The 14,974-nt window shown below is 45.9% G+C and overlaps 1 protein-coding gene across 6 annotated transcripts in view; it reads left to right on the top strand.

The window, feature by feature from the left end:
- The window catches only part of RHOA (ras homolog family member A), an 84,555-nt gene that overhangs the window by 59,846 nt on the left and 9,735 nt on the right, over positions 1 to 14,974 (top strand). For all 6 annotated transcript variants that reach the window (XM_030571285.1, XM_030571286.1, XM_030571289.1 and 3 more), the window contains 2 exons: positions 3,617 to 3,774; positions 14,336 to 14,456. In XM_030571285.1, the coding sequence (XP_030427145.1) occupies positions 3,619 to 3,774; positions 14,336 to 14,456 (277 nt within the window). In that variant the 5' untranslated portion in view covers positions 3,617 to 3,618. The remainder of the gene's footprint in view (positions 1 to 3,616; positions 3,775 to 14,335; positions 14,457 to 14,974) is intronic.

The following is a 14,974-nucleotide window of genomic DNA, read 5'->3' as shown; positions in this document are numbered from 1 at the left end:
ATAATGTGGATGCAGTAGTCTCAAAGATATGCCTTTGTTCATCATATCTATCACAAAATGGTCAGAGGATGTGTCCACTGCCAAGGATCCTTATATGGGTGCTGTACTAATGCCATCACTGCTAGAGAAACTGACATTGGCAGTGTGGAAGCAACAGGAGCTGGACCAATGCTAGTAAGGGCTGAAAAAATATTTTTTACAGATGAGTGGCTTCCAATTTTAATATACAAACAGGTTCCTCCTAATGCCTGTGCGTTGTCTGCACAAAGAGCAAAGACCAGGGGTACTCATATCCCATCACCTGGCTGTAGGTGGGTGAGAGATCCCTGTTCTCTGGGGTACCATTAAGTGCAGCACCACCTTTCTGTCATTTGTTAGCAAACAACACAGTTTTATCCTATTGCCTGGCTGGGGAGGCTCTCTGTCCCCATTTTGCATGTGGGTTGACTGCCATTAGGAATTGAAATCCATTAGTGCTATCCATGCCATAGTGGAAGTCCATTCCCACAATTGACTCTCCAGGATCAGCTTTAATGCCTCAGCTATATTACAGGTATAGCTAACAAATCCAATCCAAAGGTGTCGCCAGAGGGTTCAGAAATTGTCCGCAGTCTTTGCAGAATCTTGAAACTTGCATGTTAACGACAGACCTAAAACATGGCTCATCTGGAAACTGAATTAGGGGAATGGCGGGGAAAAGGAAATGCACACTTTTGTGAAACATACATTTAGAATGGGAAATGTCAGTTTTTTAGCTTTTTTTTACAAGCATGTTTTGAGTAGACATTGTCTCGGGAATGGCTCTGTGCACCACAAGAAATACCCTCTGGCTGAGCAGAGATATTGTTATGCTAACTTTCAGCTAACAGGAGCCACTTTGTTGTATCCTACTGTGACTTTAGGGAGTAAACTGTGTCTTAAAGCTTGTGTGATAACTTCTAAAAACCTTGGTCTGAGTTAAGGAAATGTCATCGTTGAATCCCTTCCATGGAAACTAATCATCTGATTCATGCTGTGCAGGGTGAGCCTGGTGTGGGTTTCCTCTCCAGTAGCTGAAGCTGCCAAGCTAGCTTATTTTAAAAGAACCCTGCGTAATTGCAGAGGGGAGACGGAGAGTGATTCATTATAAAATGGGAAAAAAATAGTAAGTGCCAGTTATGCTCCATTGCTGAAGAGAATCTTTTCTAAGAAATGCATATGTTCCACATAAAGCCCCAGAAAAGAAGTCTTTTTTTAATTCTACATGTGTAGAATATTTTTCACAGAATGTTCTATCCCAGTTGCTGTTAAACCCCTCAAAGTGCAAGCCCATCATTCTGGATGTTGTGCTTCAGGATTTGTTGGCCTTAGTTAATAAAGTATCCAGCACATTTAAGGTAGTTTTATTTATGTACATTTATTAAAACATGTTTTGCAGTTAAAACTAAGGAAATATTAAATGTAGTTGTTAATGTAATGTGAATTGTACTCATTGTTTCTGGTCATCTGTCTTTCAAGTTTTTCAAATTCATAGATTACGTCCTCTCCTGCCTCATGTTTATGCATAGATTAGAAAAAGAAAATAAGCTTTCCTGCTTTTTCAACTCCCAATTGGTATCTCACAAGTGAACATGCTAGTAGTCATTGAACTGAACTAGTTGAATAAACTGGAATAAAGGAATATCTTCTCTGCACCTGTAGAAGAGGCCACTGTTCGTCATACTTCAAAAAGCTCTGTTTCCAAGCAGTTAGCCAGTGAGAACTTCTGATTCAGTGGTTTGAATTTCTTTAAATCTTTGGCAGTAAACATACACCTGGCCAGGCGCCTTCACACCTTAACGAATCTTGTGATCATTGGGTGGTTCACTCAAGGTCTCCTGTGCCAAAAAGAAGTTATTACCTTTTTATTTAAAACTTTTAGTTAAAGTGGATAAAAAATTTGCTTTATTGTGGTTTTCTGTCATGTTAGATCGCAATTCCTACACAGGACAGCTTGCTTACTTACCAGATCAATATTCAGGGGCACCAGTGTTAGATGTTTGGCTGCGTGTATGTGTTCTTCCTGTAGCTGTTCCAGCTCTGTGCAAACAGCCGTCACAGCAGACCTCAGGTGAGCTGTCCAATGATCACAAGATCCGTTAAAGTGCAGAGGCGCCCAGCCAGGTTTATTGTCAGCGAAGCACGTAATAGCACCTGGCAGACTATGAGGCTAGTAAGACATGTATGCCCATGATAATGGATGCAGCTCAGTGAATGGTTGGACTTTTTATTCCCCTTTGGGTGGACAAAGATATTCTCTCTGAGATGCATCTTTATACCCTAATACAAACAAGTTAGTACTGCCTCTGACATAGTTACTGTCCCCTGACGTGGCTCTTTATCACCCATTACCTTATACATGTTGGTTAGGTCAAAACATTTCTATTACGTATGTTCATTCTGACCTTATCTTTTAAAAGGGGTCAGTGTGTTCCTGTTATCTTTAGGGAATGTGTTTGTACCATTCTTGGTATGGGGTGTTCTGGTACCACCCTTTGGGAATGTATGTGTGTGTGTTTAGCATTTCTTAGGAATGTGTGTGTTTGCAATATCAGCCTTGTTCTTGCCAGATTCTGTAATCAGGGCCTTCCTCATAGCAGCCCTCTAATACAAGGGCTTAAATATCTCAGGTTCTCTTGCTACTACAGGAGTGCGTGTCCTTGGAACTGGCTGTAGGGGAAGATGATGGCTTTCAAGAGCCCATGTAGCATATTCATGGAGTGTACTGCGTTAGGAACCTGTCCAACGCACTGAGATAATTCCATCAGTTCTCTTCCTGCATCTCTCTGAAGTACTCAGTCTATGTGGGTGGCACTGGATGTCAGGAAGGAGTGGAAAGCCTCTGGTACCTTTATAGTTAAAATACATATTCTGTTGGCTCAGGATGGCAAGTTTACAGCTTTGGCCATCAGTTTAACAGAATATTTGTGTAGACATTGATTGGCATTACCGAAGAGGAACTTTCTCTGAGAAAGCAAACGATTCAGAAAGGAGCCAGAGGATACTACTTGCACTCTTTTGCTTCCCCGGTCTTGATAGGTTCCTGTCTTGAGTCTACATGACACACAAAGAACTACTAAGCACTACGGCATCAGACTATTGGTCTCACCTCCCCTTTTACTCTGTGATTTACTATGGGAAACAGACAATCACATGTATTCTTGGGTACCAGATGTCCCAGGAGAATTATCTTGTTCCTCTGGATTCAGTAGGCTTCCAAACATTTTCCTTAGTTTTCCAGCGACTTTCTACATTAGAAATGTATCCACTTGTGTTCTAACAATGATCTGACCTAGATACCTGATTCCCCACTTCACATCTGGTTCTGTTTCTCCCTCCTCCAAGTCCATATGGTCCTATGCTGCAGGATGGGGCAAGTGTCCTTAGGGTTGTGAGGTTTTCAGAGGATGGTGAATTGGTCAAAACTGATGACATACACACCAGTCTTAAGGAACGAGTGTACCAGTTTTCAAAGTTCTTGCTGATTGGGGACATAGAGATAATCAGTTATTCAGTTTCTAGCATTTTGTATTATATAATAGATGATTATTTCTGTTATATTTGTCAAGTCCTTTTTTTTTTTTTTTTTTCCCCCTAGCTATGGCAGCCATTCGGAAAAAGCTGGTTATAGTGGGTGATGGTGCCTGTGGAAAGACCTGTCTGCTGATTGTATTTAGCAAAGACCAGTTCCCTGAAGTTTATGTTCCCACAGTGTTTGAAAATTATGTAGCAGATATTGAAGTGGATGGAAAGCAGGTAGGTACACATTTCTGCAACAGTTAAACAGCACTTATTTTATTCAGAATGGTGAGGAGACCTATGTATGTGAAACCTCTAGAGAGATGTACGTTCTTATGGGACGTAAAACACATTTGAAACCTGTTTGGGGAGAAAGATCATCTGTGAGTGGTGATGTGTCTATAGCTGGCTTTTAAGCGTCAACAAAATCCCACCAGCCTTCTTTGAGTTGAGAAGCTTATACAAAATGCAATTGTCTAGGGTATGATCTTGTTGCAGTAATTTATTTTTCTGGCAGTGGTGAGTAGAATAATGCCAGGATGTCGTCTTGTGAAGAGAAGAGACTGGGTGGCAGCATTTCTGGATTAGGTTATCTGGTTCACTGTTTTAGCAGTTCCACTGGTCATAATTTTGCAAACATTATGGTTCCTCTTTGTGGGCCTTTATATATTTCCACTTGTGGTGGTGACAAGTATGCAGTGGTGACAAGTATGCAGCACCTTGTTCAAAACAATGTCTGCGGGTTAGTATACAAGTGCCTTCTGGCAGCACTGACATCAGCTGCCCTAGTCTCTGTCAAACAGAATGCACCCTCTAGCTGCCTCTGCTCCTTCTTCATAACCACCAGTAGTGAGAGTGGCCCTTCTCTGGTGTCCAGGTTGACTGAGACAACTTTGGTAAATAGCTAATAAGGAGAGTTAGTCTAATTAAAAAGCTCAAAATAATTTTAAGTATGCCTCCTGAGCTTTTACCTCTGAGCCATAAGGCTCTCCCAAGGAAGGGCAAATGTGCCTGGCCCTGATTCCAAAATGGGGTTTCAAAAGGCGTGCCTTTTGACAGACCACAATCTGATATGCATGTACATTGCCATCTGTGCATAGGCGACACATCTCAGTGTGTGTGATAAGTGGCACTTTCACTTCTGGAACCCACAGGGGTAGATCTCAGGCTGGAGACCCACCTGGTTGCCTAAAGCCTTCAACCAAATGCAACATAGGACCCTGTTTTGGCACTTAGACCTGACAGAACCAGATTCAGTGCCGAGGTCCTTGCCTGTGGCACCCAAGAACACTATTTCCCCAGCTCCAGAACCACCCACCATTAAAGGGCATGACACAGGATCCCTCCAGCCTCGGTGGCTGCAGCCATAGCCATCAAGCCTAAGCTGGTACCAACACAGGAGGCTTCCTCCTGCACATCAGGCATTCAGTAATCTCAGCTGGTTATGCTGCTCGTGGCACCAACTATACAGAACCCCTCCTCCTGCTCAGACAGACTTCTGCTCCAGGCTCAGGTATAGACCATCTGTGCAGTGGAAAAGGAGTGCCACCAATGTAAAAGGAAAGAGAAAGCATATCATCGAGGAGGATGGGCATAGAAAGAACAAATGGTACCTTCTGTCCTGGTCTCCAGTGAGAGTGTGTGTGCAAAAGAACAACCTCTAGCATCAGCCAGAACAGCAAGGCCATTTCCAGCACCAGGTACATTCGTGCCTATACCCTGAGGACTATTGCTGCTGAAGACTCCTTGAATGGTATCAATACTTGCCCGTCGGAGCTCTGGGCCACCAGTTAGAATCCTAGCTTCTCCAATGCATTATTCCCCATCCAGCCCAAAATCTTCAGCTAGCCCCATGACTGGGTTTATTCCACTCTGGGGTTGGCATAGAGCACCTTTTGAATCAGAGTTTTTTGGCAACCTCAGCACTGGGACTCGACCATTCACTTCCCCTCAGGCATAGGGGTCCTGAAAAGACTTTATACGAGGCTTGCTTCAGTTAATAATGTGGCCCCCATGCAGGATTCAGTGAAGACTTAGTTAAATGAAGCAATATTTCCACTTTCCAGGCCACTACAGTATACAACTCCAGCAATGATGGCTATCACCAGCACTTATGCTATCACTGGTAATGCGATCAACACCAGGTCTTCGGCATCTATCCCACTACCACTCCCTAATACTCAAGATCATAAGATGGACCAGTTGATTGGGGTGGCGATGATTCACAGGAACCAGATAAGTCCTTTATTGGGAATACTGCAGATGCCACTTCCCTAGACAATCAGATTGGAACAGTCATGTCCCCACTGACAAGTACAAACAGTTCCTGAAACTTTTAGGGATGATGGCTTGTATGCTTCAGTTATCAACAGGGATCACAATGCCAGAAACATTCCTTATTTGACATTTTACAAGGTGATAACTGCCAAACTTACCAATTGTGGTCTGTTGAACATAGTCAAGGATATGGCTCTCATCTGTCTCCTGTTCCACCTGTTGTAAAGAAAGTAGATAGCATGTACCCTATCCCCTCCAAAGGTCACCAGTTTCTGCAGCAGCACTTGCTTACCAACTCCCTGGTAGTGTCTGCTGCTCAGGAAAGATGTTGAGGAGCTAGAGCTTCTCATTCAGCCCACATGAGTACCAAAGGATCCTTTTGGATGAAGGTCCTGTTGGGAATCTCTGGGCTTCAAGTGGTGAATTACCAACCCATAATGGCGGGGTAGGGGTACGTCATATGGGATACAATGAACCCCATTTTGGACTTTCTCCCCAAAGAACAAAAAGCAGCAGCCAGAATCCTGGTTAAGTGAGGGCTGAATGTTGGCTTTGCATTCTTTGAGGGCAGCATATTATGCTACAGATACAAGTGCCAGGAAAATGGAGATCTCTGGGGCAGGGGAGAGAGAGAGTCCTAGCTTAGATATTCAGGGCTATTGCCATAGCCTAAGTAAAATCAAGGATCTTCCCTTAAAGAGAAACTGCCTATTGAGTGACACATAGATTAGATCCTAAGAAAGATCAAGACAACTAGAGCCATAGCTCATTCACTAGGTGTCTTCCAGTGTAATAGTTTCTTCCAAAGGAGGTTCTCATGCCATGATTTCTGTGACCAGAGATAGATCCCAGCTTATCCTCAAGATGTGTAGCACCAAAGACGATACCAGCCACCTGCCAAACCAAATACTGAGAAATTCTAGTAACACAGTACCGGGATTTCTCCTCAGACCCCTTTGCACCATGTAGCATCTGCCTCAAAACCGTGGATTTGAGGGTACTTTCAAGAGAGAAATACCACTCTAACAGCACTTCTTCAGATATCTGTACCCTATCTCCTCTCTTTGGAACTTGCCGCCTCCTCCTCCTGTAGTGATTGCTACTCCCTTACTTTTGGTCATTGGGTATTGGATACCAGTCTGCCATCTTGGCAGTCTGTCCAGTTCTGCACTTAGTCCCCTCACCATCATCTCCTTCCTTCCTCTTTTGGGACCAGTCTCATGAGGGAGTCGTCTTATATGAACTGGTATCCCTCCTTGCAATGGGAGAATAAAATCCCACTGGAATATCGAGGGAATGAATACAATCCATATTGCCTGATGTCCAAGAAGGCAGGTAATTTTAGATCCATCCTAGTACAAAGGAACCTGAACAAGTACACACATACCTTCAAGTTCAGGATACCCATCTTGGGAAAGAGCATATCTCATCCCTATCCCATGGAGACTGGTACATAACCCTTGATTTAAAGGAGACAGGGTACGTGATTCTAGATATCTTCATGTTTCATCAGGAAGAGGCACATCAAATACCTGAGGTGTTCTACATGGGAATCGGCTATCCAGTTCAAAATTTTCTCTTTCGGCCTGTCCATAAGTCCCTGGTTATTTATGTCTAGCAGTGGTGACCGCTCATCTCAGATGAAGGGGTGTTTATGTATACCAGCACCTGGACGATTAACTAGTAAACACAAAACCACAGCAAGAACTGGCATTTTGAATACACTTGCAACCTGTTCTCTGGTATCTCAAATAATCCATGAGAAATTCACAGTCCAACCAATTGATCTGAATTGGGGAATTCCTGGATTCAATCCATGCCAGAGCTTTCCTCTGAGGACAGGTTCCTCAAGATCTAGCAAGCCCTGATCACACTCAGTGCCCAACCAAACCAGCTGACACAGTTCATTTGAGCCTTATGAGCCCTGTGGCCTCTTTAGCATACGTGATGGCTCAAGCTCACTTTCATGTGAGACCCCTGCACTACTGGGTCACAGAACACCACAGTCTAACCATGCAGTTTACAGAGGAAACTTCAGAGGGGTAGCCGTGTTAGTCTGTATCAGTAAAAACAATGAGGAGTCCGTGTGGCACCTTAGAGATTAACAAATTTATTTGGGCATAAGCTTTTGTGGGATATAACCCACTTCATATGATTGCATCTGATGAAGTGGGTTATATCTCACGAAAGCTTATGCCCAAATAAATTTGTTAGTCTCTAAGGTGCCACAAGGACTCCTTGCTGTTTTTAGAGGAAACTTGTGATCTCTCCTGAAGTCCTACAACAGCTTTCCTGGTTGGGGCCAGGAAAAATATCTTGTAGGGTATACAGTCCATCCCTTCTGCTCTCATATCCACATTCGCCACTGACCCCTCTACTTCCTCCCCGATGGAAGTCAAGAATCCAAGTGCCGTCGCCATTGTTTTCAGGCCAATGTGATGGGTCCTTAGGGAAATTGATATTGGTTAATAATGAGCAACATCACAGCCAGGTTCTCCGTCATTAAGTAGAGCAAAGAAACTAGATGTGGTATACAAAGCATCAGATCCATCTGGTAGGCATATATCTGTTGGAAGAAAATGTGCAAGCAGCCTTGTTGAGCAGCAAGATGAAGAATCTGTATGAATGGTCTCTAAATACATCAGTGGTCAGAAAATTTTCTCAGATGGGGCCACACAAAAACTATACCATTTCACATCAAGGCAAAATACCAAGCGCCAACTCTGCTGCACCAGAGCAGAAAGAGGCAATACCTCTTTCTGATACATTTCTTCTGAAGTGGGACCTGTCTCTCCCCTGCGCCTGTGATCCCAAGGTCATTAGAATCAGTGACTGTCTGCTTTGATTTTTTCCTAACCTGTGACCATGCCAACTCTGGTACACAAATTCCTGGACCTCTCTAGGTAACCACCCTAACCTGCTTGTCTCTGTCTCCAGACTGCTTGTCTCAGTGTAGAATACTGTACCCGAATCCCGAGATGCTACATCTCACAGCATGGACGACAGCCTGGTTAATTAGCGTGGACCACACCTGTTCTTAGATTGCAGTCCATCATGCTCATGTTTAGGAAGAGCTCCTCTTTCAAACAAAAATTAAAAGATTTTGCATCTGGACCAATGGCAAGGTTATGCCTCCATTCCAAAATGGGTTTTTGCACATCTGGGCTACTTACTGCATCTTGCAACCCAAGGTCTGGTCTGTTGGGTGCATTTCTTAAGGTTCACCTGGCAGCCGTTTCCGCTATTAGCAGTATGTCAGAGGCAGACCAATTTTCCCTCCACTCCAGTCTCCAGATTTCTAAAGGCTTGACTAATGCTTTTTCCCCCAGCCAAGCAGTGTCCTTCCTCTTGGGATTTAAATCTTGTACTAATTCCTCCTCTTTCCTCCCCTCCCCATTTTTGAGCTTCCTAGATTAGCTTCTTTAGAAAATCTTATTTCTAAATACAGCTTTCCTTATTGTCTCCACCTCTGCAAGGAGGGTAAGTACTCCAGGCACAAGGGCTACACCACCTTACACCATGGCTCAAAGATGGTTATGAGGCTCCATCATGCCTAAGGTGATGACCACTTACCGGTAGATCAACGCTGTTGCGATCAATGCAGTGGCATCGATTTAGTAGGTCTGGTGAAGACCCACTCATCGATGGCTTAGCTAATTAGCCCATCGATTCTAGTACTCCAGCTCCCCGAGAAGAGTAAGGGAAGTAGGTAGGGTTGCCAACTTTCTAACCGCACAAAACCAAATACCCTTGCCCTGCCCCCCACTCACTACATTACCCCTCTCTCGGTGGCTCACTGTCCCCCATCCTCTCTCATGTTCACTGGGCTGGGGTTAGGGAGTGGGAGGGGGTGAGGGTGAGGGCTCTAAATGGGGCATGCTGGCTCTGGGATGGGATGCGGAATTGAGGTGGGGGGACTCCAGCTGGGGGTGCAGGCTCTAGGCTGAGCCTGGGGATGAGGGGTTTGGGCTGACGCAGGGGTTCTGGGTTTGGGGGGCTCAGTGTAGGGGCTCGGGGTTGGGGTGCAGGCTTACCTCAGGCAGCTCCTGGTCAGCGATGCATCAGGGCTAAGGCAGGCTCGCTGCTTGTCCTGGCACCACGCTGCACCCCAGAAGTGGCCAGCAGGTCCGTCGCCTAGGTTGGGGGTGGGGCAGCAGGCTCTGAGTGCTGCCTGCAGGCGCCCCCCGCCAGCTCCCATTGGCTACAGTTCCTGGCCAATGAGAGTGTGGAGCCGGTGCTCGGGCAGAGGCAGCACACAGAGCCCCATGGCCCCCCTGCCTGGGAGCTGGACCTGCTGGCTGCTTCTAGGGCGCAGCGCAGTGCCAGGACAGTTAGGGACTCGCCTGCCTTAAACCTGCAACACTGCTGACTGGACTTTTAACGGCCCAGTCGGCAGGATTGACCAGAACTGCCAGAACCCCTTTTTGACCAGGTGTTGTGGTCTAAAACCGGATGCCTGGCAACCCTAAAAGTAGATGGAAGGCGTCTCCCATTGACACAGCACTGTGTAGCTACCTTGGTAAGTCGACCTAAGCTGCGTCAGCCTCAGTTACATTATTCATGTAACTGAAGTGTAGTTTAACTTAGGTCAAGTTACCACGGTAGATAAGGCCTAAGCTGGTATCTGACTTGCACCTCAGTCAATACATTTCCCTTGCTGTCTTCTTCCTAAAACCCCATTCCCATCTCAGGGAAACACACTGGCACACTGTGTTAAAATAACTCCCTGGGTTTACCTAGACCAGGGGTCTCAAACTCAAATGACCAGGAGGGCCACATGAGGACTAGTACATTGGCCTAAGGGCTGCATTACTGACACCTCCCCCGTGCCACCCTTGGCCCCGCCCCTACTCCACCCCTTCCCTGAGGCCCCTCCTCTTCCCTGCCCCCATTCGAACACCTTCCCCAAAATCCCCACCCCAACTCTGCCCCCCCTGCCCCCAAGGGGTGCAGGAACGGTGTGGGGTGTGACGGGGCTTAGGACAGGGAGTTGCAGTGTGGGGTGCAGGAGGAGTGAGGGGTGTGGCAAGGGGTCAGGATGGGATCGGGGTGCAGGAGGGGTGAGGGGTGTGGCAAGGGGCTCTGGGCAGTGGGTTGGGGTGAAGGGTGCAGCAGGGAGTTAGGGCAAGGGATCGGGATGCAGGAGGGATGCAGCAGGGGGCTCTGGGCAGTGGGTTGGGGTGCAGGAGGAGTGTGGGGTGCGACAAGGAGCTCAGGGCAGGGGGTTTGACTGCAGGAGAGGTTCAGGGGGCGGGCTCTGGCCCGGCATGCACCGAGGGCAGGGCAGGCTCCCCGCCCTGCCCCCGCGCCGCTCCGGGAAGCGGTTGGAACGTGGGGGAGGAGAGGTGTGTATGTTTCTGTTGCTTCAGGCACCGCCCCCAGCATCTCCCATTGGCCGGGAATGGGGAACTGCAGCCAATGGGAGCTGCTGGGAGCGGTGCCTGAAGCAATGTCAACACACACCCCTGTGCCTCTCCTCCCCCAGGTTCTATCCGCTTCCTTGAGCGGCACAGGGGCAGGGCAGGTTGGCAGGGAGCCTGCCCTGCCCCTGGGGTACGCCAGATTGGAGCCGCTCTATGTAAACGCTGGGGGAGGGCAGGGGGGCCATGAGGAGCTTGTGGGCTGCAGAAAATAACCTGGCAGGTCGCATGCGGCTTGTGGGCCGTGTGTTTGAGACCCCTGACCTAGACTGAACAAAATCTATTAAGACAAACTCTGTTTATAGTTCATGGAGAGAGACTCCCCATGGCATTTCTCTCTACATAGTTTGTCCCAGTGGATTAAGAGATGCATAGAATTGTTAAATCATAACTAAAGTACCAGTACCTATAATTTTAAAAAATTGTACTGGAGCCACTCCTACAGCAGTGGCTTCTTTCAGGCACATTCTTGTTGGAAAAAGAGAGAGCAGCAACATGGAGTTCAGTGCATACCTTAACCAGGCATTTTTCTTTTGAAATTGAACTCTGATGCGAACTTGGGTAGGACAATGCTGCAGTCCAAGTTTATTAGCGCTCTCCTTGCCTGCCTTCTTCCTAAGAGAACGTGATGCTCAGTACCTCGGGGGAACATCCAGCGCTCCTATGTTCATCCCTGTAAAATGATTGTGTGGTATCCAGTGCAAAGTTTGTCATGTCCGGTGTCTTCGGAAGGCTCATGCTGCACTGAGCATTGTTGTTACAGTAATGTTACATGAAATTATAACCTGTAACATTATTGTATATAGTTATGAGGCTGAAAATATATCCTCATGGCTTAAAATAAGCCCAGACAAAAACTGTCCAAGAGCAGAGAGGCAGTTCACATCTCATCAGGGCAGGTATGGGACAAATCCAGCCCAACTTCACAGGAACTAAGGACGCTGGCCTAGGCAGTAACAAAAGGATCTGTTGAACTCTTGAGTGAGTCACACGCACGCACCCTCCTTTGGCCAGTTTGGGACTGCGATGAGGTACTGCTCACCTGACTCTGAGGGGGGCGGGCAAAGCCAAGAGGGAATAAAGGAAATGATAAAAGGGAGAGACATTTGCCATGCTCTTCCTCTCCCACCTACATCTACTGACACCCCACCAAGTGACTAAAGCGCTGATCAAAGAGGCGTGCCTGGCTGAAGAGCAACCAGCTAGCCTATGGTAAGAATCATCTATGTTTGTAAGGGCATTGAAAGTGTTAAGATCAGCTCAGAATGCATTTTGCTTTTATTTCATTTGACCAAATCTGACCTATGCTTTGATTTATAATCACTTAAAATTTATCTTTGCAGTTGTTTTGGAGGGAGGGATAGCTTAGTGGTTTAAGCATTGGCTTGCTAAACCCGCAGTTGTGAATTCAATCCTTGAGGGGGCCATTTAGGGATCTGGAGCAAAGATCTGTCTGGGGATTGGTCCTGCTTTGAGCAGCAGGTTGGACTAGATGACCTCCTGAGGTCCCTTCCAACCCTGATATTCTATGATTGGTTAATTTAATTAATGTTTGTTTGTTCTGCCTGAAGCAGTGCATTTAGTTTGAAGCATGTCAGAAACTCCCTTTGGGATAACACGCCTGGTACATATCAATTTCTTTGAACTCATATAAGCTTGCAGTATCCAGAGGGCATAAAACTGGACACTGCAAGATGGAGGTTCCTGTGTCTGGGATTGGAGATATTGGCTAGTGTCATTTGGTTGCACAATCCAAGGAGCAGCTTACATGCCAGAGGCTGTGCGTGAACAGCCCAGAAGTGGGGGTTTTCACAGCAGAGCAGGGTAAGGCTGCCTCCCAGAGTCAAGGATTGGAGTGACCTAGCAGATCACCCGTCCAGATAATACCAGAGGGGAACGTCACAGGGAACACTACTTACTAGTGTCCCACAAGTGGGAATGCACAGATGCCGTCAAAGGAGAGAAGGAGCTGAGGTGGCTAAAGGGTATGCACTGTTGTGTAGACTAGAGCGGCTCCTTCAACACCACACAAAGGCACTCGTGCACTCCCCAGCAGACACTGCTTTAGAAGAGGGTTCCATGTGTTCACCACCAGGAGCCTGCTCCCACAAATGTGAATGCGCAAAGGAGACACAAAGAACAAGTTACTGGTAAGTAACTTCTCATTCTGAGCCCAATTCTGCCCTCTGTTACATTAGTGCAACCTTCCTGGAAATCTATGCAGATGCACCCTGTAATTGAGAGTAGCATTTGAGCTGTTGTCTTTATAAGTTAAACAATTGACAGTTGCTTGGCATTCAAGCATATTGATGTTTGGAGTCCAGTTGCTGCCTGTCACACTTAACCAGACCTGCTTGGAAAGTTTCTGAACTCTTTTTTGCATAGGGTCCATCCATTTAGTATTTGCAGTTTTACAAATTTATTATTGTAGGTACTTATATAGCTTGTAGTTTTTCTAGTTTTTTTTCCAAAAAATTCTGTGCTGTAGTTCTCCTTGCTCTGCCCCAAACTGAGATGTTAAAAGATGACTTCATTTATTCAGCCCTTAGCAATAATGGGTGTTGCACACGAAAGATCAGCAAATTGCGGGTTTAAGTTTCCACTATGGTGGTGGAACTTCAGTAAAACTACACAGAAATGAGTGGCCCTTTGACATTTTTGTCTTTTAGTTGGAGTGTGGGGTGAATTTTTTTTAATCTGTCCAAGTTCCTGAAAAGCAAGTGCATGTATAGTCCTGTTTTACTGAAAATGTGACCTCTTCGATTGTTTAGAGTAGTTTCCCAGCCTCAGAGAACTATTTTTAGGCTATTTTATCCCTTCAGTTCATCCATCTTGCTTTTCTTTCTGGTAGCTACCACTCTTCAGAGGTGTAGAGATAACCACTGATATAATGGAAAATCTTGTCACTATGTTAAATTGATTTTTGGATGCAGGGAATAGACAACTCCTCATTTTCCATTTGTGAAAGTGGAGTGCACTGTGTTCCCCTCCTGTTGAGTCATGTTCACTGAAATCCACTCTCTACTTTGCTTGGATTACTCACACTTTAATCAGATTTCCCCTTGATCATTTTGGCTAACTGCCTTCATTCTTTTCTGTAGGTTGAATTGGCCCTGTGGGATACTGCAGGACAAGAAGATTATGATCGACTTAGGCCTCTGTCATATCCAGACACTGATGTTATACTTATGTGTTTTTCAATTGATAGTCCTGATAGTTTAGGTAAGTAAAACTGAATCCAAACCAGGTTTCCTGTATCCCTAGTAGACTGTACTGTGCAGCCTTTAATTCGTTTATCTATGGTTTAATATTGAGTGGAAATTCTGATTTCTACTAACCACTTTTTTATATACATTGCAATGTTGGCTTCAATATTTTGTGTAATGGATCTTTGTTCTTTCAGTAGTGTTCCTGTGGGTGCTCCACTTCAGGTGCATGTGCACCCCATTTGCCTTTGATTGGAGAGTTTTACTAGCAGTGCCCATTCAACCAGTGCATGCGCCCTACACCTCCTTGTGCCTCCTGCTGAGGATATATTGGGTCATGCAAGCAAACTGCCCTCAGTGCCTTCTCAATTGCCTCCAACTGAGACGGAGCATCTAGCACCCTTCACCTAAATCCTTGGTTGTGTTTCAGCTGTAAAGGAACGTGGCAGGCAGCCCCATGCTAAATTGACCACACACAATAAGGATCAAAACACCTTGACCTTTTGGGCCATATGGTTTATTTGTCTGTGACTC

This window comes from Gopherus evgoodei, chromosome 7 (genome assembly GCF_007399415.2).
Source record: "Gopherus evgoodei ecotype Sinaloan lineage chromosome 7, rGopEvg1_v1.p, whole genome shotgun sequence".
Lineage (NCBI taxonomy): Eukaryota > Metazoa > Chordata > Testudines > Testudinidae > Gopherus > Gopherus evgoodei.
The sequence above is the reverse complement of the archived record's forward strand: the minus strand, read 5'-3'. Positions and strand labels throughout refer to the sequence as shown.